General features: G+C 33.6%; 1 protein-coding gene across 1 annotated transcript in view; it reads left to right on the top strand.

Moving 5' to 3' along the window:
• NBEA (neurobeachin) overlaps positions 1-26,629 on the top strand; it is a 527,091-nt gene that overhangs the window by 446,572 nt on the left and 53,890 nt on the right. Inside the window, exons 46-48 of the mRNA XM_035337838.1 lie at positions 3,218-3,358; positions 11,724-11,843; positions 22,636-22,788. Coding sequence (XP_035193729.1) covers positions 3,218-3,358; positions 11,724-11,843; positions 22,636-22,788 — 414 coding nt within the window. The remainder of the gene's footprint in view (positions 1-3,217; positions 3,359-11,723; positions 11,844-22,635; positions 22,789-26,629) is intronic.

Here is a 26,629-nt window from a genome sequence, read left to right as displayed (position 1 = left end):
GCTTCTATGCCAACCATTCTAGAGGGAGCTCAGGGACTTCTAGCACACCTTTGTATTGCAAGCTGTAGTCATACCTAAGCAGTTTACCCAGGAACACTAGAAATATTTGTGGAATGGTGGAAATAAAGCTGTATCTCTTGAATCCCAGGCTACTATCCAGATCACTACTTCATCCAATTCAGTATCTCTCCAGAGAAGTCAAGGTGGGACTCCTTCCTTCCTTCCTTCCTTCCTTCCTTCCTTCCTTCCTTCCTTCCTTTCACATGAAAATTTCCACACTATGCAAGAAGAGGGATGACTGCCATGATGTTTCATGTAAATAGCATATATTTTGTGCGTTTCATAATTTTCCTTCAAATGAAATCTAAAGAAATTGAAAGAAAAAATGGATTCTGACTCCGAAAAGAATTTTGATGAGGATGAAGGTAATCTTCAGAATACAGATTTTTAGGTTTATCATTTAATAAAATGAACATATGTTTTCTGAAAGTAGGTTATTTTAGCTACTTGTGCAGGCATCTTTCACATAACAATGGCAATGTACAATCTTATGACATATCTTTTATCTTCTAAATTGAAATAACACATCTCTGAAGAACCTTGAAAATATTATGTTGTATTTACATTACTATTTTATGTGACTTTAGGAAATAATTGTCAAGCTCTTGAGAGAAAGTACCTTTTCCTTGAATACATATATATGCACATTTAATAATGTTTTTTAAACCTATGGGTTAAATCACCGTTAAAAACAATATTTTACTGTTATACAAAATGAAACATCTTGTAATTGATACTGAGAATTAGTTATGTTTCACAACCATTCTCAACACTGTAATCATTTTACAGTGGAGAACAAAACCACAGAAATTATCTGATGAAAGGCATCTGATCGGTTTCAAATATATACTGAAATGCCTGTATTTTTGACTTTCAATCTTGCTGTAATCACCATATCATTCTTTACTCTGCTTTCAAGCACATATGTACAATAACATTATGACAGATCATGTCTCTGTATCTCATAGCCTCAGAACTCACTGTAGCATGGGGTAAGATGCACCTTCACAGTGGAGGGAAGATATATTCTCAGGATGTTTTTCCATTACAAAGTACTATCTCACTGACTCATTTACCAATTTGTATATCCTTCTCACAGGGGGTGAACATTTCCTGTAAACACACTATAGTGTGAATTACTGCTTTAGCTTTGGAAATGTTCAGCTGGGGACTGGAATTTTTTCTATTAGAGACATGGATACAGACTGTCTTGATGAGGGTGGTATCGGCAGGTCCCATCCAGTCCACAGAGCAACCCAGAACCCTGGTATAATTTAGTGAAGTGCAGATGTATCTGCACAGTTTGTCAGTGGAGTAGGAAAAGAATGCCTTTTGCTAAATTACTCTTTCAAGAAAGTAGTTGAGCAATTATTTTTATGTATTGGCAACTTATGTGCTGTAATAATGCCTACATGTTTCCTCAGAGTGACAGGATATGTAATGAAACTAACAAAAATGCATTTTTTTTTAAATTATTTATTTATTTTTTCCCAGTAGTTGGGAAACAAGCCTGGAAAGTGTTAGGGAATGGCCCCTACTTCCCTTTCAAGAATGTTTTGTGAGGTCTTGCAGTGCAATCTACATCAGATAACACTGATCCATAGGGATTACTCATACATTTTACACGTATGAGAAAGCTATTAACAGCTCCACAACACAGCAAAGTACTAAGCATCCAGAGTGTTTCATGTGAAAAATACTGAAATCATAGTGTTTATAAATGTAACACTTCATCAAACACTGCTACTTAAAAACAAGCTATAATATCTAAAATTGGAAAACAACAAGTTCTATGTCAGCCTTTTTAACAGACATCTCAAAAACATAACAGCACGGAAGGAATAAAATATCTGTAGCTTTAGAAGTGTTCAGTTACATACATAGTACAGTGGAACACACTGATTTAACCTTATATTGGTATTTAATTTCTTGGATTTTAACTCAGTAGCAAAATTGTACTCTGGAATGAATTACAAGAATACCTGTTAGCATTTTGATATGTGTCAAAGTTCTGGAGCATATGTTTATTTTCAAGTTTTAATTCCATTAATAATATGAATTTATAGTAAAAAAAATCTTACTCTGAATTTTTGAGAAATTCAAATCAAGCAATCATTTAAAATTGTAGTAAGCTCTTTGGTGTGGAAATGTATTCTCCTCTAAGTATTAAACTCTTTGTGTTTGGTTAATTTTACTACAAAAACTTAAATCTGAAGATTCTTTGCAGATAGTAACAGAGAAGCACACTACTACTGTCTCATCTGGCAAAACAGTTTTAAGAACACTTTGTATTTATATCTTTCAACGTTTTCCTTACTTCATATTGTATTTTCCATATTCCAGTGTCTTTTGTATCACTTTCGTATCACACAGTAACAAATAGATCAAAAAAAAAAAAAAAAAAAAGTGGGTTAAAAATCATAGAAAAGCATAATCACCTTAGTAGACATGTCAAAACCAACAGTTCCTACTAATGTCTTATTTTATTTTTGTTTTTCCTTATGTATATAGATTGCCTGTTAATTATGCTTAGAATGGTCTCAGAATTTGTGAATAATTTCCAAATTGTATTTTTTTTAGAAAAAGCTTGTTTGTTTCTCTCAGTAAAACCTGGTGTTGTTCAGTCAGAAAGTAGATCCAGTCTTGCAGGGTTATGCATGGTTAAGTATTTCTGCTTAGGATCACCAGACACCATCAGCAGTTCCGCGTGAAATCTTTTCATCATGAACTGTGCATTACAAAGTATCCTGTGTGAGCAAAAGTCAGTTTTCATTAGCTGTGTGATTATGGTGAATGACAGCAACAGAAATATTAGTTTGGCCTCAATGCATTTTAAATGCAGTTTTAGAAGTTTATTTTCAGAACATGTTACTGAATTAATTGGGAAACAACTCATACTTCAAGAAGGTCTTGAAAGTTTGCAGATGTGGATCACTTATATTTGTCAATTAAAATAAGGAAAGTCATAAGACTTTTAGTACAAAAAGCCTTTGAAATAAAATTCTAAAATTACAGCAATCTGAAAGGATTACTCCAACGTGGAATGAGTTTGGTTGCAGAATCTCATATTTAGTGAATCTTAATGTAGAATTAACCTATGACATACCAGGCATGCTGCCCTTCAGCTGATAATGTTTGACCTCTCATCCCTTTGCAGCCTATTGGTGCTTTGAATCCAAAGAGAGCCGTCTTCTATGCAGAACGTTATGAGACATGGGAAGATGATCAGACTCCACCTTACCATTACAACACCCACTATTCTACATCTACTTCTACATTGGCTTGGCTTGTTCGTATTGTAAGTATTTTTAGATCCTGCTTTTCATTAGCATCTTTACCTACAGCATCTCTTCTGTCATTTAGCACTATTTTGATTTATTAATGAAAGTACCTTCCTATCAAAATCTCTGTGTTCTTCATTAACTTAAAAATCTCACAGATTCTCTGTGTATACTGTGTATACTCATTTGTAATGATCAGGAAGTCCTTCTTACCTAAACAGCCTGAAATATATTTAATTGTGGTGGCATAAGGACATGTAAAACATGTGATGAAGGTATCCATCCAAAATTAGATCAATCTAAAAAGTTTCTAGACAATATGCAAAATTGATATTATTCATATATTCATTTATTATTTTCAGCTAGAGACAGATACATACAACTTTAAAGAAAAATCTTTCATTAAAAATCACATTAAATTGTGTTAGATTGAGAGGGAAATTATAGTAACAGTTTTATATTAAAATAGTATGCTGTAATATTTTCTGCAAATGAACTATGATTCATAATGAATTAATAGCTTAAAATTTTCAAATAAAATAATATATATATGTAAAAATATAGATTCCAACTTCAAACTGCTATTTCAGTTATAGAAATCTCATGCTTAAATCCCACTTTCAGAATTAGTCCTAGAGAAGGGGGAAAAAAAGACAAAGATAGAATTAATCTGGATTTGTTTGATGTGTTAACACAATGAATTACAGAAAAGGGAGTGTTGATGAGAGACTTAAGGTTTCATAAAGAAACCTGAATTCATGAAGAATTGAGTCACTGTGTAATTACTGAACTTGAACTCCACTCTGTCAATAAAAAACTGTCATATAAGGTGCATTGTAAGCACGTTTCACACACGACCAACCAAAACATAGCTTCACAAAGCATTATCACTCATCTCAGCTTCCCTAGACATGTTCTGGTAAGAAGGGAAGGGAAGAATTAATGTGTCTATGAGTTCAGGATATACTACTTAAACCCGTGGGAAACTAAATGTTGATTACACTCCTATACAGGGTGATCACTGTACTCCTTTTAAAGACTGCTAAATTATTCATGTACTGTGAATACATTTTATGGTTCACATGTGCTTCTTTGTTCCCTTAAAGTGTATTAAAAATAGTGGTTTTATTTGCATGTTTATCTATTAATTTTGGCTGGAATTCAACAAAAGATCCCCTCTTGCTAACCGGCAAATTCTTAGGTCTAAAAGTCTGCTTGCTGGCTGAACATATAGCACACAAAGGAGTATTCATTTCCTGTATTAGGCTAATGCTGTGTCATTTTTACTGCTGTTGTTTATGTAGTACTTTAGGTGTTCTAACTGTTTTTCTTTCCTGCACTAAAGGAGTGAGAGAATAAGGTCTCTGCCTTGATGACCTCACAATATAGATCTGACAAATTATGTTTGTTGGAGCAAACAGTATATTGTGAGAGCATAAAGCAGAAAACAAAAGCAAAAATAGTGCTTTCCAGGGAAGTGAGATAGTGCCAAGAAGGTGAAAATATCTAAGGAGCATACATAAGATACACAAGAGCACATCTAGATAGATATTTGAAGTTTAATTAAATACAAGTGACCATCAAAGAACAGCAATCCCTACTGGGAGGAGACCACAGAAGTGAAAGGGTGGGAAAACTTTAAAGCTCATAAAAAGAAAAAAAAAAAAAAATGCTTGAGAAGACTGGAGAGGACTTCATGTGGAAAACCAAAATAAAGATTTGAAAATAAGTCTCTAAGGACACAGTGAAAGATCATAGATATGGAGATTATAAAATCATCATGATCCTTATAGAGAGATTTTTGGCTACAAAATAGAAAAAACCCCTAAGGGAGAAGATTATGCAAGGGAAGTTGATAGATAAAAGTCAGATTTCTGGAGGTTTAAGAAGGATTTCTTGCTCAAGAATTTTTTTCAGTCGTGTTTTGCTATGAGTTAGTGAAGATGACCATATAAGATTTTTTTAATTATCATTTTTAAATAAATTATAATCTAGTCCAGAAAAAGGAAGGTGCCAATGAGAGGTGCAGAGATCCAGACAGAAAATTACTTTCAGTATTTGAGGAGATTCGAGAAGATTTGTGGGAAGAAATGTGTTACAAGAGAGCTTTTGCCAGAAAGGGGCAACAAAATGAAAGACAAGAGTGGAAAGTAAAATGCTGGGAGAAGACTGAGTAACCCAAGAAATAAAATGAAAACAAGAAAGAGAGAAAATGAAAGAAAATAAAAGAAAACAAACAAACAACAACAACAACAAGACACAAAAAAGCTATAAAAAAAACTACACAGAATGAGTCTAGATAGAAGTAGAACAAAATGGTATAGAGTAATGAAGATCTAAGGGGAAGAAACTATATGCTTAAACCTTTATATTGGAAGAAATAGTTGTTGCAGTAAGAAAGGTAGTTTCAGCCTCTCTGAAGTGTATATATATTGAGTTTTTTAATTACCACAATTTTTAAAATATTTGAATATTTGAATATTTGAAATATTTGAAATATTTGAAAATATTTGAATCTTGCTTTTTTGGCTTTGACAAATGCAATCTGGTTCCTGTCATTTCTTTTCAAAACATTACTTCAAAACATATTTCTGAGTCGATTCTGTGATAATCTTAGACCTACTGTCTCATATGTCCCTCTGTTTCTTTCCTTTATCTAATATACCAGGCTACTTTTATAAAAGGCATTTTATACCTTAGCCTCAGTTCTGTCCTGTTATTATTCTGATATCATCAATCTCTGCCTGCAATTTTTCATTAATCTGTTTTTCACCGCAAGTATAATTTTCTCTCAAAATTGAATTAGTTTGTGCACTAAGATTGTCCATAAAAAGTTCATCTTTAGAATTGACCTATTTCATTACATTTTTAAAAATATCACATTGGCTCAGCATATAATATGTTGAGACTACTTATAATTACAGCAAACATAATCAATTTGTTACTAATGTGTTTTTCTTCCACATTTCATTATATTTGATAGAATAGGCTGTAATCCTTAACTGAAGTAGTTATGAGATACTATGAGATGCTACTGCATCTGCAAAGCTTCTGTTTGTATTTTCTGTGACCCGTTTGTACCAGGCTAGATGTGCTCCATTCTCTTCTGCAACAGCTCTAAGAGAAAAATGAAGGCAGTTCTAGGACAGTAAATGGCTCAGCCCCACTGGGCCTTTCCGGATTGGTTACAGTCCCTCTTGAGGTTTTTACAGCTGAGCCTGAAATTCTCCCGAAGCAAGACTAATGCATGTACTCTTCTTCTGTACAGCATCCCCAACACACATACATGTGTCATGCACACATTCATATGTGAACAGAAATTATTATTTATCATTAACCTGTACATGTTGATTTAAACTAATAGTTTGTGCATTTAAGAACACTACATCATTACAGAATTTTGAAAAGTCATGAAACAACCTTCTAGCTAGCTTCATAAAAACTGAGCCACTGCCTAGAAATATTTGATGCAAGTATTACAAATGAATCCCAAATGATCTCCAAACAGTAGGTTTGTATCTAAAATCAACTGTTTCTAAAGAGTGATTAGCATTCTTCCTAAGTTGATTAGTAGATTATTAGCTAGATGCCTACTTTACAGAGAGAGATATTGAATGTGAAAGTCTACTGTCTACTAATACAGTTCAGTCAGGTTAATAAAGGTGATAAAAAGTAACACAGAACATTGGAATTTATATAATATTGCTTTCCCATCCTTTGAGGTGTTACTGAATCAAACAGTTTTACACATCACACATGTTTAGATATAAATCCAAGAAACTCAGTCAAATAAACCAAAAGGTTCTACTTATTCATTGGGAAATCTAAGCCAACATCATCCACAGGCTTTCTCCAGCAAACAGAATAAAAGGTAATCTGGAAAGGGATGCTGTATTATGTTGGCACTGTTCTATTTTGTACAAATGAAGTTCTATTATTTCTATGTATATTTCTTATATATATATATATCTTATTATATCTAACTATTCATAACCATATTCGTGGTTATGTTATCTTACCACCTGATATGAGTCTTTTTTTTTTTTTTTTTTTCATTTGTTTTCCATCTGGACCAGTGAGTATTTAAGTTGGAAGAAGTTGCAGAATAGTTAAAACGAAGAATTGTACATCAGAATGCCATATACCCTTGTGGCTTTCTACCTGAAAAGCAGACTGAAGAAAACAGAAAAGTAGACAGAAAAAGGAATTCTGTCTTAAATCACATGGAAATTGAATATCAGTATTGTTTTCAATTTTTTTTTCAGGTGAAATAGGATAGAGTTATGGTGCAATTGGATGGTTGCTGTTGAAGAAACTGTGTTTGTATAAATTAGTTACATCTTTTTGGAAATATTAGTATTAGAAAGTATGATTCTCTAATGGGGTGATCAAGAAGTTTGTAGAGGACAGCTCGTTTCTGGTTTCTGTTAGAATGACTAAGTACCTGTATAAGTTAGAAGAAGTCCTGGATTTACTGTGAGTCATGTATGATTAAGCCTTAACCAAAGGTGGGGAGGATTTTAGGTCCTCTTTTAAATAGATTGAAGTGAACCTGAATCTGTTCTGTAAGCCAGAGCAGGACAGTCACAGATAGATAAAAAGTGTACATCACTCTGACAAAACCCCAAATAACCTCTTTTTCTACTCTTACAAAGGGCTGAAAAGACATTTTTGTTTAACATAAGATGTCTCAGAATGACATATCCCTTACTCTCCCCTCCCCTCCTCCCACCATAAATGATTCCAATTGGAATATGTGTAGTGAGAGGGGAAATGGAGAGAGAGAAGTGCTGTTGAATGGAAAAATTACTTGTTCCCACAGCTAAAGCTTGTATTCATTGTAATCAAGTATTCCACGAATTTCACTTCTCATTGGCAGTGCAGAATGCGTGAATTTTATTCAGAATATGAGGAATGAGTGAGATGGGGTTATACTGAAAATATTGTGCAGCTTTATAGCTTTCATAACAACAAAACCTTTACGTGAAATGACTAATCGGTATCATAGAATAACACTACTTAAATGAGTCTATTGAATGAGATATGAATTGTATCTATATGATATAAGCACTTGACTTTCCAGAGGAAAAACAAACAAACAAACAAACAAACAAAAAACCTTCAAATTATGTGAGAGGTCTGAGATAAAGCTAGTGAAAGCTCTAAATTGCTGCTAAGGATTAAACATCCAAAAAGATAGGCACAACAGGTCATAGTAGGATAGCATAATAGGGCACCCTGTAGTGCTCAACTATTAAAGGTTTAATCCTTGATTATTAATTTTATTGCTTTTGTATATTTGTCTCAGATGCTTAAAATAATGTCATGGAATTTTGGATTAATAATTTTACATAATTTATTGTAATTGCATCATTTTTTTTCTGGTTTCTGCTTTTTTTAATCCATCAGCTACTTCTGATTTCAGAACCTCAGCAGTGACCCACAGACAGTACCACAATGGCATTCACAACAACTTATACATCTTACAAAGAATAAGAGTGTTAGGCAAGAGCTGGTAGGAGACAGAATTGTTTGCGCTCAGATAAACAACTTATAAAGTTTTTCTTTATCAATAAACTAGAAACAAAGTCATAATTTGCAAAGATTACTATTGCAAATAAACACAGATTGTCGGGGGGAGGGGGATAAATGGAGTTAAAATGAAAATAATTCTGTTGTTAACAGAATTTAATGTAAATATTAAGTTACGATTATAATAATAATAGAATTTTAGTGTGAATAATCCTTCAGACATAGTCCAACTCTGTGTATATTTCTTCAGTTTGTTAGCTCTGGATCTAAATAATACCATTTTTCATTTGTATTTTACATGGAGTTCCTTGTTGGAAGCACTGTAAAATATCATAGAATCATAGAATGGCTCAGGTTAGAAGGGACCTTAAAGATCATCTAGTTCCAACCACCCTGCCATAGGTAGGGATGCTACCCACTGCACAGGTTCTCAGAGCCTCATCTAACCTGGTCTTGAACACCTACAGGAATGGAGCATCCACAACCTTTCCGGGCAACTTGTTCCTGTGCCTTACCACCCACCCTCTGAGTGAAGAATTTCCTCCTAATCTCTAATCTAAATCTCTCCTCTTTAAGTTTAAAAACATTTCCCCTTGTTCTTCCATTATCTGATTGAGCAAAGAGTCACTCTCCATCTTTTTTTATAAGTCCCCTTTAAGTACTGAAAGGTCACAATGAGGTCACCCCGGGCCATCTCTTCTTTAGTTTGAGCAGCCCCAACTGTTCATATATAAATATATATAATATAAAACAATTTATATTCTTTCAGCATTTCAGTTCATTGTGATACTTTTATGCTCCTCTCCGGGTTGAGCTACTGTTAAATTCTAATATTTTGTTCAATTTATAAACCTCTTTGTCATTTGCTATGCACTGCCTATTTCAATAATAATAAATGCAACCAAAGTTATTGTGCAATGCGAGTTAGAGTACTCCAACAATAAATGATATTGTGGTGTTTTCTATTTATTTATTTTTAATTAATTAATTAGCACATATTGGCATTCTCTGATTGGAATTATGTAGTATCAAAAATAAATTTCTTAGATTGATGACTATTGTTTTGAAAGTATCTTTTAAAAATAAATTCCCAATGTTTTATAGAAAAAAAGTATATATTAAAAAACCAGAATTTAAATAGAAAGTAGTAGAATGTCTGGAATTGTTATAATGAAAATGATTGTATGTACTCTGAAAGTTAAGATATTGGCCCTTGGGAAAAAAAAAAAAAAAAATCTTTGTTCAAATATAAACAATTGCCTTAAGCTACTTCTAACGTACCAACATACTGTGTTAACAATAACAGAGATATCTAATTCCTTCTCCTAGAGAGATAGGAATTTGGAATATTTCTCTCTGAAATAAAGTAGTTTGTGTTGACTGTTGCATATGATAGAAAAGAGTAATTGGGAAGACATAAGGATGAAAAATTAGATTAAAAAAATGGTCTCTTGAAATTGGAATTCCCTTGCCTTCCATCTTCCTCCTTGTCTGGGATTCTTTCAATAGCTTTGCATCCATGCTTTCCTTATGTATCTTTTAGCTGTTGTTAAATGCTACTGAAACTAAACTACTTTAGTCTTCTATAATCCTGGATAATTTAAATACAATGTGTATAATGGGACATAATTCCCTCAAAAATTCTTCAAGAGTCCCCTGATATGTTCAAAAGTTTCAGAAACAAAATATCAGATATATAGAATAAAATTCAAATAGTAGCTGTGTAATGCTATAATATGAATTATGATCTGGTGATTAGGAACTGCTTTGAGGATTAATGAAGTTTCCAAATAAGCAGACATACATGGAAATAAATTTGGGCATGAATTTAAAGGAGGGAATAAAACTTTTTCAAACACTCACCACAGTACTTTGGAGAAAAGGAAGAAATGGTTTCCATCCTTGTGGACATATTGCCAAATATTAATTGAATCAGAGAGCTAATGGCATGGTTCTGGAAAACCAGGTTGTTGGCAGTAATCTCAGTAATCAGCTCAAATTAAGGATTTGGTCCACTGTCAAACCCTTCCCTTATGGGGAAAGCAGTGACATAAAAATGGCTTCTCCAGACTGTCAAAGACTTGAGCTCTTCCTACCCAAAACTTAATAGTTGCTTCCATTAATAAGTATTGGAAGTGTGGTTTAAGATAGGATTAGCAAAAATAAAAATTCTAAATAGTTCAGCTCTGAGTGCCTCTGTAGGCATTGTATACTCTGTATACTTTTCTTAAAACCTGGCATATAGATGAAGAATATTTTGAGCAGGAAAAACATCGTAGCTGACATTTGACTGCCCTTAAATAATGATAAAGTTGTAACTGTAGCCTGCCTCAAAATGTTAAGTACAGACATTCTGCCCACCAGGAGGAAAAATGGAACTTTCTGAGGTCTTTTAAATTAAATGAAAACAAAAAGAAAATCCAAGCAGGAGTTTTTTTTAAGATTTATTTTGACATACTGTCTTATAAAGGGTAAACAAAACGGTAATATAAATAACACAGAGTGTTTACGATGGTTGCAGTGAAGTAGACAACCAGCATGAATGAGAACTTAAATACATAGGTCTGCCACTGATGGATAATTAAATTTACGGCAGAGTGAATATATAAAATAACCTCTCCTGCTAGAGCTCAGGATCTGTGTGTGCAAAATGTGTTAGCACCAATAAATGTACTAAGATATTCAGTACAGATAATCATGCATAAATATAAATACAAAGTGCCATATTTTTCTTTTGTTCTTCCTTTATGAATTATTTTGATCTGAAAAAGTAATTTGGATTTCATTAGAAACCTGCTTCATGATTCCTTTTGCTGTTTTCTTAATCTGTCTTCATTTCATTGACTACAGGAGCCCTTTACAACATTCTTTCTAAATGCAAATGATGGGAAATTTGACCACCCAGATCGAACCTTCTCTTCAGTAGCCAGGTCTTGGAGAAACAGCCAAAGAGATACCTCAGATGTGAAGGTAACAAATACATTAAATGAACTAATATGTGTTTTCATTTATGGTATTTTGTTTCTTGTAGAGACAAATAATATTTTATATGCCATATCTTTATATTCAGTACATTAGATTTAGTATAAATAAAAAGTAGATGTCACCAAAGATTATTGTTGTAATAGGAACAATCAAATTTCTTTGAAGTTGAGTGAACAAAAGGTGTTTTGTTTTTACGGAAAAACAACTGAACTGATCTAATTTAGATCACATAATCAGGAGATGGAGAAAAGCCCAATAAATTGTTCTTTCCTGCTGTTAACTTGATATTTGGCCCACTCCATAAAACACAGCAGGAATTGGATTTGACCTTAAAGTGTCATATTGTTATAGCTTGCCTAGCTTTGGGTTTGCATTGCCTGGGGCAATTAATAAAGCATTAATGACAAGACCCATTTAAAATGTTGGCTTTTCTGTACAGCTTTAGCTTTTACTTGACTGTGCCTGAGGGTATTATGCAACAATACACATTAGATTAAAACAACTTCTACATGATATACAGAAACAGCCAGAGAGCAGGGTGATTTTACTGTTGTTATTCCTTACCTATTGTTAAATACAGAAGGCTATTGTTCGTGTACATGGAACCTTATCAGAAAGAAACTGAAATCTTATAATATTTTGAATATTGTTGTCCATTTTTTATTCTCATTTTCTCATAATAAGCTAGGCAAAGACTGCAGTATACCCATAATTGCTTTCTCTAACTTTATTTTTAGGGTAATATATATCTCTTCAATTTCAGTACTGCCAATTATACTACGAAATGCATAATGAAAGTCAGGATCACATTACCATTATATTTTTTATTTAACTTGACAAAAGAAGAAGTACGTTTGTTGATTTAGTTTTATTCCAGACCTGTTTGCATAAATATTTTAGCAGTCTCAGAAGTGTATGTGGACAACCATGTTATTCTTGTTCAGTTTCTAGTTAGAACAATGAATTGTAAATTATATTGTTGTCTTCATAGGAAAAAAATGCTTTTTAAAGAAAAGAAATTAACGTAGCTCTCTTAAAACCCATTTCATAATTTTTTGTGCTCCTCTTGAAGTCAATAACATTTTAAGTATTATTACTGCTACCTTTTTGACAAATAATTTTTAAAAAATAATAATAAAAAAAAAGAAAATATTTTCAAAACTTGTTGGAAAGAGTTCAAATTACTATCTACTTATTTGGCATGCAGCAATTTCTTTGAATTCACATTGATGACATTCTTATTTTTCATTTACAATAAGATCTGGTTTTCCTAGTACTCCACTAGAATGGCCTCCTAGGAGTGGGGTTGAAATAACAGATAAGAGCCTTAAACTGAGGAATAAGGGAAGACAGTTGGAAGTGACTGTAATCTTCTTTCCCGGTTTTAGTACACAGGAGGAGGGCAGTTAAATACATGAAGGCATAGCAAAAGATAAAGGAATATCTGTGGACAGAAAGAGAGATTATATTCAAGTAGGGTGTATAATTAGTGAAATGATTGCTCCTAAACTAGCAACCAAATGAGTTATCTGTAAAACAAGGAGCTGAAATGTTTTTATGAAAACACCAGGAGCCTTGTGAACCAAGTGGGGTAATTTAAACTACTGCTGCCAGGTATTGCAAGGATGCAGGAATTGTGGAGGAATTTTGTTTGAGTTAAAAAAAATGAAAATGTATTTTTATTAAAATATATATATATATTCAGATAGAACAATTATTTAAAATTACTCAAAAACAGGTACTTGCCTTCAGAAAAGGAAGGCAAAAAAAATAAGATATGGTATACCTATGTACTTTGATGTCATTAAATATAAAGAGTGGAGCTGTGGGAAGCTTGGATAAAATAGTGACAACGAAGGGTCAGAGTGTCATCGGGGGCAGGATGGTAAAATAGTTTATTCTAGTATATATTTGGAATTCTGCTGTTGAGCTCCAGAGTCAGATTTAGTTATATATATATATACATTTCTGTTATGCCATTAGAAAAAGAACTACCACTTGGAACTAAGTCATTATAGAAAATCTAATATGGGAGACACAAATGAGGTATGTTGGCCAATAAATGTTTTCTCCAGATAATGCCTGATCTGCCTGCTCAGGGATACTTTAGGAATTAAAGATGCTGTTTAAAATATGGTTTTGTTAATTAATGAAGATACAGGGCAGTTAAGTTTAGAAATTAATCTTGACTTGATTTATTATGAGTTGGTTTAGCTTAAGATAAAAATTGACAAAAGCAGATTTTAAAATAAGCTAAATCATTTAAGGGCTGCTAAAGCACATAGAAAAAGTTCATAAACTATCTAAATAAAATAAATAAATAAATAAAGATAGAATGGAAAAAGATTTGTAGGTGTATTTAATACATCACATCATCAAATTAATTTATTATGTATTGATACAAATTCACTACCAGAATAAGACTTCAGTATACTTCAGTAGCCTAAGTGGTATATGTAAATGTGTTTCTGTTTTGTGTTCAGTTTTAAGAAGGAAACTTGAAGATCAGCAGGACAGCAGAAAGCTCACAATGAAACCAAAGTTACATGCTTAGCATTATAGCAACTGAAATATATCATGGCATCTAAATTCCAGCTGAAGGAGTTTGCTTAGTCTTTCATTTGTTTCATAGCTCTCATGTTCTTTGAGAACCCAAGTTTTTCTTTTTTCCTCATTTGATTTTTAATATGTATTCATGCTGTATAAAGCAAATCCTGAATTCTTTCTCTGCTGGAGAACAGATAGTGAAAGTATATACCAAAACTGGAGGTAGCCATAAGAGCAGTATAAATATTTTTAAGGAGTTAGATACAGGAAAAAAAGCCTGTATGTGTGGGATAATTAATGTCTAAGAGTGAAGAGAAGGTAACATAAATGCTATGAAACATACAACTGTATGAAAGGGAGAAAATTTTTTGCTAGGAAACAAAGAGGTAAACCTTAAAGGAAAACCAAAAAATGCTTACTTTACCAACAGCATGAAAAGTTAAAGAGAAATAGAGTATTCTCCAAATTTGAATATCCTCATAAAGAGAAGTGATAAAATCCTTATTTTTCAAGATTCTTAGAAGTGTAGACTGGTAAAACAGTGGAAAAACATCAGGGACAATCATGAATTGGCAAGAGGATGCGCTAGTTGACCCTTTAGGCCCTTTCCATTTGTAGAGTCTGTGTTTCTAAGTGATAAATCAAGAATGAGTATAGCAGCTAATTGTTGCTGGTGTTTGTTGCTTAAGATCTTAATGAACTGCGTTTCTCAATGCCATGACATCAGGGCCAACTTGTCCCTGAGGCCTCTGAGTTCAGTCTGAAAAAGGACAGGAAACTGAACTATTATTAATGTTACAATTACCCCATTTTTTTCAGATCAGTTTTGCTCCTACTTGGAATGCCTGGCAGGCTTCTTATGCATTTTAATCAAGTTTTCAGACACAGGAAAAGATTTGAGGAGCCACCAAGAAACCCCCTCAAAATTCTTAACCATTTTCCCTCTCTTCTAAGCACAGCAACCTCTGTCTTGCACAATTAAAGAACTTCAGCTCCATGAGCAACCAAACATTCATGTTCAGCTGTCTGATAGCATCTAATATTTATGTAGTGGTCCTGCAAGTCAATGCTGTGCTAAGGAAAAGATGTGTAGAGCTTAAATGTGAGTAGAAAATCTTAAAGTATGCTCTCTGTACAAGTGTTCCTCATATTTGTGTAGCTTCTTACTGGCTGCACACAAAACTGTATGTGTAGATCTTTGTCACAGGAGTTGGATCCCATGTGCTGGAAATGGTTTTCCACCCTAGAGATTTTGTTAGTCTTTAGAGAATATATGAGGTGTGTGGAATATGGACAGTGCATCAAAGTAGCAAACTTTCAAAAGTGTTAGGAACAGCAAATGTTCATTATTCATGTATTCCTTGTTGTATATTTTAAATTCATCTGAGCTGCTTTAAGCACATTTAATCTCTGATCTCGTTAATCTCATTAATTACTGTGGCACAGGTTATGAAATAATTTAAAACAGTGTGTGTAATGAATTAATCTGACATTTTTCGAAGCCATATATTGTAAGATGGCATCTGTTTTTACTAGTGCCATATTAAATGAGTAACCTTATTTCTTTATTAGCATCTCTATTATTTTTTTATTTTTTTTAAGAAAAGTGAAATCTATATTATTTATTTATTTATTTATTTATTTATTTATTTTATTTTTCCCCATGGGTTATTATTTAAGAAAGGACTAAGTGCTGAAGTTACTTCTGAAATGGGTCAGTTTTAGCTAGTAAATTGAGGTTTTAAGGATTGCAGACACTTCCCACAGCAGTGTTCTTCTGCAAAATCAGGATGTTATAAAGAAAACTTCCAAAACACAATTAAAGAATGCTGCATTAAAATTTAAAAAATAAATACTTGACATTTGTAAATGAATGTATATCTGCTTGGGAAGCTGCAGTTCTGTGGGTCAGTCCCCTTTTTCCACATGCGTGTGTCCTTTCATATTCTCTCCCTCTTTCCCTCCTCCCTCCTTCTTTCTCTCCCTTTGCATATGTGGAGTCTCCTGCGGAACAAAATTGTTTCACGTTGAGATAAGGAAAATGGGGCTGTGGCAGTAGTTTGATCAGTCTAAAAACAACCCATAATTTGCACTTATTGATACATCTTGAATTGTGACAAAAGGTATGCCACCTTTGAAAAATGTAGCATGTGATATGTTATTGATCAGTGGATGATTTAAGATCTGCTTAGGCAATTTTGTTAGCTACATGTGGGCTGGTTTGGTTCATTTTCAAAGAGACCTGTTCATCTATAGTGAACAGAATTAATACAGTGTGTGCTACATGAGAGTGGTAACACCCGGGGGAGAACCTGGATAACAGTTTATTTTATTGTGTCTCCCTTTATCAACATCGACCTTCTCTCCAGATAATCAGCACAAGCTGGATGAGGAATGAATTTTAGTGGAGTGACCTTTGAGGAAACAAGTCACCCGGAAATGACCATAACTTGGCCAGTCAGCTTTCACATTTTTTCCTTTCCACCCTCCCAGCCTCTCCAGTTTTTGGTAGCACTGACTTCCACAGAACCCCCAGTTCAGGCACTAATCTTTACTAATGCCTCTCAAACTTGTTATATTACTTTTTGAATAGTGTGTTTAGAAGGTAGCTCTGACAAAATGTCATTAAGGTGCCTTAGTGTAAATTAATGCATTTAGTGGAGGTACTCATGACTGACTCATTGACCCAGTACTGGGCTCTTGTGGAATTAATGGATGCCAGGGGATCAACCTTTTGGGAGGAAAAGAAAGAAAGGAAAAGAAATGGCAGCTTTAAAACCTTTAAGTGAATTATATTAGAAAAGTGAAAACGTCTGTGTTGGATTTGATTTCATTGGGAGGCCATAAAATGGTATACCCTTAGCAAAACATATTAAACAGAAACGTCAGATGTGATTCAAGTGGTATACAATTATGATAGTGTTAATAGTGGTCCTCTATCACTTCAAGACATATTTTTAAAGTTTAATTTCTCAGCAGCTTGGATTTGTCACAAGCTTGTAAATTAGAACATGCATTTAGGGATGTTTTCTTATATGAAGACACAAGGCATATAATACTGTTAACTATACCTTTGGGTTTTAGTATAGCTATTAAAATAAACTAGAGATCACATTTACAGACAAGAAATGTCTGTTATAATATTCATTTTACTTTTTTTTTTACACCCCTCGGTAGCTTTACTGCATTGTTCTTCATCTGAGAAGAGCCAAGCATCTCACGCAGTCTGAAAGGTGGTGACTATTAAATGATAGAAAGCTAACCTTTCTTATTAGAAGTGTGAACGAAAGGGGAGCAGAGGAGGTTACCAGCTTGTGAAATGTCAAGGACAACTAGACAGAAATTACTGCAAATGGATTTAGATCACTAGAATCCCTATTTTTATTAACTCTTTGAACTCTAGATATTTATTATGGTAGGAAATTACCCATGACAGGTCATGTAGTCTGAAAGATTTATTGAGATCCTTCGATATGTTTTGACAATCAAATAATAATAAAATACATAAATAAATAAATAAATAAACTGAACTGTATCAGTTAATACAAAATTATATATCAGCTGAATGGCACAAAATAACAACATGCATGTAAGTTGCTTAATCGGTCTATGAGTGTTTTTATTTTATTTTTTTCCAGTATTGATCCTATGTCTTAGTTCCATTCATTCCCTCATTTTATGCCCACAAACTGATGTAACTTCTGAGGAAGTTTTTTTACCTGTTATTCTTGATGTTTTCCTTCATATTTTATTTTACACTGTCTGAATCAATGTTTACTGTTTAGGAAGACAGTCATTTGAGATTTGTCTTCCATGAAAATTTGTAGCTTTATGTAGAAACTTTACAGAAAAGAACAACTTTCTCAAAATCATGGTAGCTTCAAACAAACATGCCTTTGCACAGGCCTGGGTTTATGTTGACCTTTTACCACTCATTACACAAGTGGTAAAATTGGAGTTTTAAAGATCAACTTATTAAACAAGTTGAGTCAAGTGGAGAGCAGGATGGGAGACAGAACGTCTTCTGGTGTACCTACTATCACTGAGATGCATTTTCCTCTGCTGATTTCTGAGTCTCCCAATCTCCACCTTAAGGGTGAGTTTAAAAATGACCCTTCTAATGGAAGGAAGTGGTGTAAGAAAAGATGTTATATGGTAAATTCTGCTCTGTATAAAAAAGAATAAAAAATAGCAGATCTCGTCAAGGAAGTATGCCATCTTAATCTCTGATCTAAAGGCCACTGAGGTTGACTTCTATGTGATGAGCACTTGACAAAATATAATAAGGCCAAAGTATATAAAGGAATAAATGATGTTTACTGTTTAGGAGTAATTTGGTACTGTTTAGGAGTTTATTTGTTTAGGAGTTTTATTTGTTTAGGAGTTTTATTTGTTTACTTGTTATTTACTTTTATTTGTTTACTGTTTAGGAGTAATTTAGGTACTGTTTAGGAGTAATTTGATAATGACTTCTAATGACTAGTTTGGGGAGAAACAATATCTTACAGACCTGTAACTAAATCTTAAACCATGTAACAATACAGAAGGTAAAATCATTGTCATTTATTTTGATTTTTAGGAGCTGAAAAGGTGTAAAGGTGGCATGAGAATGCTTTCCAAATGTAATAAACTGTGCAAAGAGGAAAGAGTAATTGACTCTCTGTATTCACTATGGATTGGTGGCTAGGACAAGGGAAAATAAGCTTAGATCAAGTAAAGAAAGATTCAGGCCAGGCATTAGGTAAAACTTGCTCAAATGGAGAATGATGGAGTCAGCTAAGGGAAGGACTGCGGGCTTGCTGTCAGTCAGATTCTGGGACAACAGGGTGGACAAGTATCTGTTTAATCTGAGGAATGGACTAGGTCACATTAACTGTATTTGAGATATTTCCTCCCTGTCCTTAACAGGAAAAACACCCAAAGGGTTGTCTGTATCTACCCATGTGCTTTATTAAATTATGAACTGAAACAACCCCACTTGTGAAACAATGAAAACTCAGACTCTGGCTGAGAAAAATGTAAACAAGTTTTGAAAATAAGCCTAGCTTTTGCTAGTGTAATCTTTTCCTTCATTCTTCCACTTTCAGCGGCTTCTTGGTTAACACAATTCTCCCTGGGCCCTGGTTGTCATCTTCCTGTCTCCACAGAGGTTCCCTCCTGTCTGCTCACTGCCTTTCCCAGCAGTGTCCCAGCTCTGTAGCTCTGTCCTTGCTCACCCTTCCTCTCTCTGCTTTCCCCAGTCTGTGCTCCCCCAGCTAAGCATGCTCAGGGGCTCTGGGAAAGGGAGTATTTGCCTTTCCACCCTCACTCAGCCCCTGCTGTCAGCAGTGGGTAGAAGAGATTTTTTTTTTTCATTTTTGAAATTAATAAAGTGAAAATACACGCAGAATAGATGCATGAAAGCAAATGATCTTTATATCACACTTCTCTAGGTTAGTTGTATTTTCTGTGCTTCCAAGTATTTTGAAGATATTTTGCAAAGATCGCCACTTTTTTTTTTTTTTTTTTTTTTTTTTTTTTTCTGTGGGCCCTTTTTATAGTATATATTCATTCATTATCTGGAAATGAGAAGCGGATGGATTTAACTGAACTATTTTTAAGTGGTGTGGTTACGTAGTATAGTCAATAGTGAAGATAACAATATTTAAGAGGCATACCAGAAGGTATCAAAGAAAACTGAGTGGTTAATGCAAAGTATGGGAAATATGTAACTGGGAAAGGTCACATGCGACATTGTTTGCATCTGCAGTAAAGGTTCAATTCATGCTAGGTAGTATTCAAATAAGCAAACGTAATTGTAGGCTGCACTAAAAATAACATTGAAGAGAATGCTGAGACTATAACAGTGGCTTTATTTATTTTTTTTGCAATGCTATATTTAGATTAGTTACTCTAATTAAAAAAAAAAAAAAAAAAAAAAAAGCAGGAGATGTGTAATTGAAGTGATTAGGGTTCTAGAGTGCTATTTCAGGAGGATTTAGAAGTCTGGCACTGGTTAGTTTCCAGAACACAGGAATAAGACAGGTCAGGCTAAACATATACAATGCAATAAATCTTATGAAGAAAGTTAATCACATGCTTTCTATTTATTCTATTTCTATTTACGTTTGCTGCTATACCAGACAAGGGAACATTAAATTACACTGAAAGCAAATAGCAACAAAGATAAAATTTCTAAATGGAAATACCATAAAAATATTCAGTGACTTAGATCTCTTTGTTTCAAGATACCAATGAGGTCAGAAGGTTAGGAGAATTCAATTAAACGCTAGATGTGTCTATGGTAACTCTGCGTAAATCTTTTGAGTAAGTTAGATGTAAAAATTCAGTTAGATCGAAGGATGTGTAAAACTGAAAAAGAAAAGTTGAGTGTACATATCTTTGAAGGAATCATAAAGATGCTTGCTGTTTGAGATTATGGGTTAGCACATCACCATACTGTATTAAAAATAAAATAAAATAAAATAAAATAAAAAGTTAAAAAACAGTGGTGTTTCAAGCCTTATATCCAAAATAGAAATGCACTTTATTTTAAAGTTATACTTTATTTCACCACTAAATTCTGTTTCATTTGAATATTAATTTGAATATAGCTTTGAAAGGTCATATTTCAGTATTCTTATGTCCTCTGGAATTTGACCTGTCTTTGAGGCTGTCATTTAATGATTTGTAGCACATGTTGCTCTGTGGCCAGCTCTTAGTCCAAAATTAGTTGTAGAAAGCACTAGAAAGATTTGTTTCTAGTGTTCTCCAACTTTGAGGACTATTCTTCTTTGAGCTCTCAGGGAACCTGAGAGTTAGTGAAACATGCTTAGGGGAAAAGTTTGCTTTTAGAACCTTGAAAACCACTAGAGGTATACAATCAAATTTAAGATTGTCAGTAAAATAATCTGTTTTCTTTTAACCTTATAGGATATTCAGGATTGTTTGTAAATACTCTTTTAGTATTTACCACATCAAATATTTTAAAAAATTTTTGGCTTTTTGAAAATGAATTTTGTAATGAGCTATTCAAACTCAAACTTGTCGCTTTTGGCTGCTGGTTAGATATTTATCGGGAATGCATTTTAGTCTAATCTGAATTCAGATTGTTTGTAGTATATTAAAATGATGTGAAGAAGACAAGTAAATTGCTGCTCCCCAAATACTTAAATTGTAACATAAATATTCATATAGATATATGTTTTTAATGAATAAACTTGAAAGGACCATCTATGCTTCAACTGTTCTATTCTCTATGGAGTTGCAGATCAGATTTAATTAGATAAGTTAGTGTCTGAAGAGATATTTTTTTTACGCTCTGCATGTCTGCAGCCTTGAAAGGACCACAAAGAGGTTCAGGTTTCTGGTGCTGTGTCATCAGTTTTGATCATGTTACACAACTGAATACTATAGTGCTTTTAACAATGGAATTTAGAGAATTTAATCCATGCCTGGATATTCAAAAAGATATAGTAGAGTTCAAAGCTTTTTTCTTTTGCATTTTTTTTTTAGTTCAATACTTTCTGCTAAAATAATAGCAACATATGGAGATATTTATTATGTCAAAATGAATTTCTATTTAGCTATCTGGAAATTGGGAAAAACTTCCCACTCTAACTTATCTTAACTAGTATATTAATACACCACAGATTATTTAAGTTACTCAGTCATTGAATTTTCACTTTTTAAATATCATGTTTTTATGCTTTATGAACATCCACTGTAGTGATATTTTTCTCTCCATGTATTTTTGAATCTTTATTACAATAGAAATGTTAATTTACCCTGAATTTACTCCCTTATATAGGTAATCAAATTGCCATCTCTTCTCATGCATTGAAGTATATAAATAAAGTCAATACAGTGTTTTATCAGCAACTTTTCCCCCCTTTCTAAATAGTATAGTTAAATGCTGATTAAAACATCCCATTCATTTATAGTACTGTATAGGATCACCGTACATTTTCTTGTATGCATTATTCTGAAGAGGTTTCCTTCACTGATTTGCTCTGCTTCTCCAAACTTCAGCTTTTTATGACAACAGATAAGGGTAAAACAAAGAATATTTCTTTATGAAAAATTTTTGAAGTACAAGAAAACAGATCATAAAAATTCTTTAATATATGCACAGAAACATATGCAAAATAGGAGTGCTTTCATGGGTACTACAATAGAACCTGATTCCAGCAGCACCATTTAGCATTTCTCTATAAATGTAAGGTTTCATTTTGTGTTTTCTCCTTTCTAGGAGTTAATTCCAGAGTTTTACTACTTACCAGAGATGTTCGTCAACAGCAATGGCTATAATCTAGGAATCAGAGAAGATGAAGTTGTTGTGAATGATGTAGAGCTCCCTCCATGGGCCAAGAAGCCTGAAGACTTTGTACGCATCAACAGGATGGTAAGCAGCACTTTAATTTAGTCTGAGTTAGGACTTCTGTGTTTTAACAAGCTAACCTGCTACTGCTTTTTCATATCTTTAGAACTATGTGTAAATAAATAAAATAGAAAGTGAAGGAAAATTTGCATTCTGTCTTACTTGACAGAACCCTTTATTTTACAATAAAATTGTGTTTTTACTCTCTCATGAGAAGGCATCAGGTGGGTGTGAGCTGGACGCTGCGGGACAGCCTGAAAATTTTAAGTCTGTTTCTCTTCTCATTCTACATGAAAAAAATAAAAAGTTGTTATAAATGATGATGTATTGCAAAAAATATTATGTTTCTTACTCATTGGAAGCTATGTACTTCCCATTCATCAGAGATGAACTGGAAGTGTATAGCTATAAACATTAGCTGACAACTGCAGTCACTGAAGAAATTTTGCAAAAGAAATGCTCTGATGTAAATCATTATGAAGTCTGAAGAATTTTAGCATGAAAAAACATTTATCTATATTGGTAGTTGGATTTTATGTGTGTGTGTGTTTTGCTTGTTTGTTTTTTTTGTTTGTTTGTTTTTTTTTGCCTTTACAGATAATGATTTCCATTAATGATAGAATTAATATGTAAATATGCTTATAGTCATTTTTAGGAAAAACAAGGTATATTCTAATGTCTAGGCCAGTAATAGTTCAATTTATGATTGTATTTTTGAAATGAATCTTCCTTAAAATGTCTTATCTATGTTACTTTAACAGTCTTTGTAGCTATGGGTTTCCATATAGTTGCAGAGCCATTCAGCTTGTGCATTATTCCCTACAGTGCTTTTGTGGTAACACTGGATGTCTAGCAATGTTGTTTTTCTTATGATCACTTTGGCAATTTAATTTCAAGAAATGTGTATTTAAAGAAAATTGTTCTTAAGGGACTGGTGGAAAAATAGACATATGAAGTTCAAAAGAATAGAGGAATATTATAAAAACAAGCTTATTCCTAGATGTGTGTGATTTAGAAGTGTCTGTTTGGAACAGTAAATGATTTGACATATGTACGGCAGTCTCCTAAGGAAGTGATGGCAAGCTCGTCACTTGAAGCTTATGAAAAGTACTAAACAAAGCATGAGAAATGTGTTCCAGGGAGTAGTCCATCGTTGGCAGGAAGAAGCTGAACAACATTTTCCTTCTTCTTCTTGGCTGCTTTCTCTTATAGATGCATATATTGTAACATGTTTTCAAAAGCAAGTAATTGTCACAGCTGGTGGCAATAAATTCAAGTTCAGTTTTACCAGAAAAAAAAAAAAAAAAAAAAAAAAAAAAAAAAGGTGTGGACAAGAAGGATCACTACCCTTTATTTCCATTCTCAAGTGTGGTACACGCAGTTACAGGTGAGCATCACCAGGGTGCCCTTGCCACTTCACAGAGCCCTTTTTCTGGGTTGTGGTTGTGGCAAAACCTGAGCTGGACCCAGCAGTAATTACAATGAAGTTGACCAGAGGTTTAGTTTTGACATCTGTAAGAACAGAAGCTTGATACCTTAGTGGCAGAGGATAAACAAACTGCCATCTTTGGGGAAATAAAATGAGAGATGCATATTGATTAATTCCTTTGGGGAAATTTTATAAAGAATGTTCCTTTTTATAACCTAGATTGTGCTTCTCCATCTTTCCACAAAGATGGAAGGATAAAAGGTGCTACATGATAAGAGATCACTTAAAAAAATCTTTAGCTTTAGTATGTTTGATTTCTGTTGTGCAATTTCTCCTTTTTAGAAAATAGCATTGGAGTTCTCTATACAAAACTTTTGTTCTGGGATATTTATGGCTGTTGAAGAAAACAGATGCTTGTGTGAATTTAAAGTACAGCATTTATGCCCCTTCATGTCTGTAACTTCAATAAGGGCTGGTAGTTAAAAGCTGGAAATACTTCTTAAATATTAAGCTGTAATAGCACTAATGACTGATTCCATATGTGTGTGAGTACGCTCAGACTGCCATGAGTCAGATGAGCTGGTGTTAAGATTGTAGCATTTGAATTACAGGCTTCAACTAATTGAGTAATTTGCCAATTTCTAAAATCAGAAATGATCTCATTTATGTATCACACCCTTCCACCCCTGTCCACACAGATGCAAGTATCATGCCATTATTACACAGTTTCAACTGGAGGCATTTTCTGTGTGGACTTTCTTCATCCCAGCATCTACTTTTAGCAAGACCGTGATCAGTAGTTGAAGATCAGTTCTACAGAGATACATACTGTCTTGAAGTGAGCCGCTTGATGAAGTTTACAAATGACAATAAAGTTGGAAATTGCTTAGAAAACAGGAGAAAGAGGCATAGATTTATTTGAATTAGATGCAGAAAATACATGGGGAATTACCTTGGGAGGAAAGAATTAAAGATATTCAATAGGAAGCAGAAGTTTGGAAACAAAAATAGTATCAAAAGAGAGCAGCAGCAAGGGAAGGGTGTTAATGAAAAGCAATTAGATTAGATATCACTGTAATTCTATACAGCACCAGGTACGATCCAATGTATTTGGATGCCATCTATGGAGAACTGTTGCATCTACAGTTGTACCTGCCTATGGGCCTTCTGAGACTGCACCTGGAATATTGGATTCACTTCTGGGTGACTAGATGACAAAAGAAGTATTCGCATTTGGAAGCAGTTCAGAGAATAGAAACAATGTGAATAACTTCAGGATGTTAAAATAGCCTTATATATGCATAGTTCTTTGTAAAGCTTTTTACAAAGTAGCAAGTAGATAAAGTAGGATAATCCCCTTCATGAAATATGCAGAAGATATGTGTAGAAAGAAGTCACAGAATTACATTTTAAAAGAAAAAACATGTAATATTTTTCAGAAAAAAAAAAAAAAAAAAAAAAAAAAAAAAACTTCCTCACATAGGGTTTTAGTGCATAGGGCAAACAGACCATATACTTTCATTTTGGTCACTAAAAACAGACAGGTCAAAGTAGGGAACAAACATAAAAAAATTGGAAAGTTTGACATTCCCTACGTAACATCAGAGTCCTTGTTTTGAGCTGGTCAGCAGATGTATTATTCAGTTGGGTCATCCCCAGGCCAAGCTCTGGCTGTTACACAAGAATCTATCTCCAGAAAAAAAGCTAGCCTGGGTGTGGTGCTGACGTGTAGAACACAGCAAGCTTGTGCAAGTCTGGAATTTCTACAGCAGCTTTGCAAAGCGAGTAGAGTGCAGGTTTACAGGAAAGCCACAGAAAATTGAAGAATATTTCAAGTAAGTGTTATCCTGATCCCTTGTCCAATTAAGTCAGTAGTAGTCATTTCATTTCACTGGAATGGATCCTATGTGGTATTGTGTCACATACAGTGGAAACTCCTTTTTCCTTAGCTGACAATGTTTTAATCTGCTCATACATATTTTTTGCTTGCTGACAGCATATATAAAGCATAATTTTATGTGGGAATAAACACAAATCTTTTTATAAGGCCTACTTGCTCATTTTCTTTTAGTAACAGCAGTAATTTCAGCATTTCATCTTAAGGCTTACCAAAGCAAGCAGAGAACAGCCTAGCAAACACCACAGAGACAATGACGTGAAAGGACATATATTAACGAATTGATTAACAAGCTTTACTAAAATTCTGTTCAGATTAATAAATAGAAGGTAAGTTTGGGTGTTTTATTCATTTTTTCAGTCAGGTGTTATACATTTCTAACTAAACACAGAAATGGAAGTGGAAATTGATTTCCATCAAAGGAGATGCCTTTAAGCTTTGGAAAATTAGACTTGTTATAAACATTGGAAAAGACAGTTAGTCCCATTATGTTTAAGACCTACTGCAGCAGATCCTAAAGCACTCAGTGTATACATCAG

Source organism: Oxyura jamaicensis, chromosome 1, assembly GCF_011077185.1.
Source record: "Oxyura jamaicensis isolate SHBP4307 breed ruddy duck chromosome 1, BPBGC_Ojam_1.0, whole genome shotgun sequence".
NCBI classification, from domain to species: Eukaryota; Metazoa; Chordata; class Aves; order Anseriformes; family Anatidae; genus Oxyura; species Oxyura jamaicensis.
Note: the sequence above shows the minus strand (reverse complement) of the source record. Positions and strands in the feature narration are given on the sequence as shown.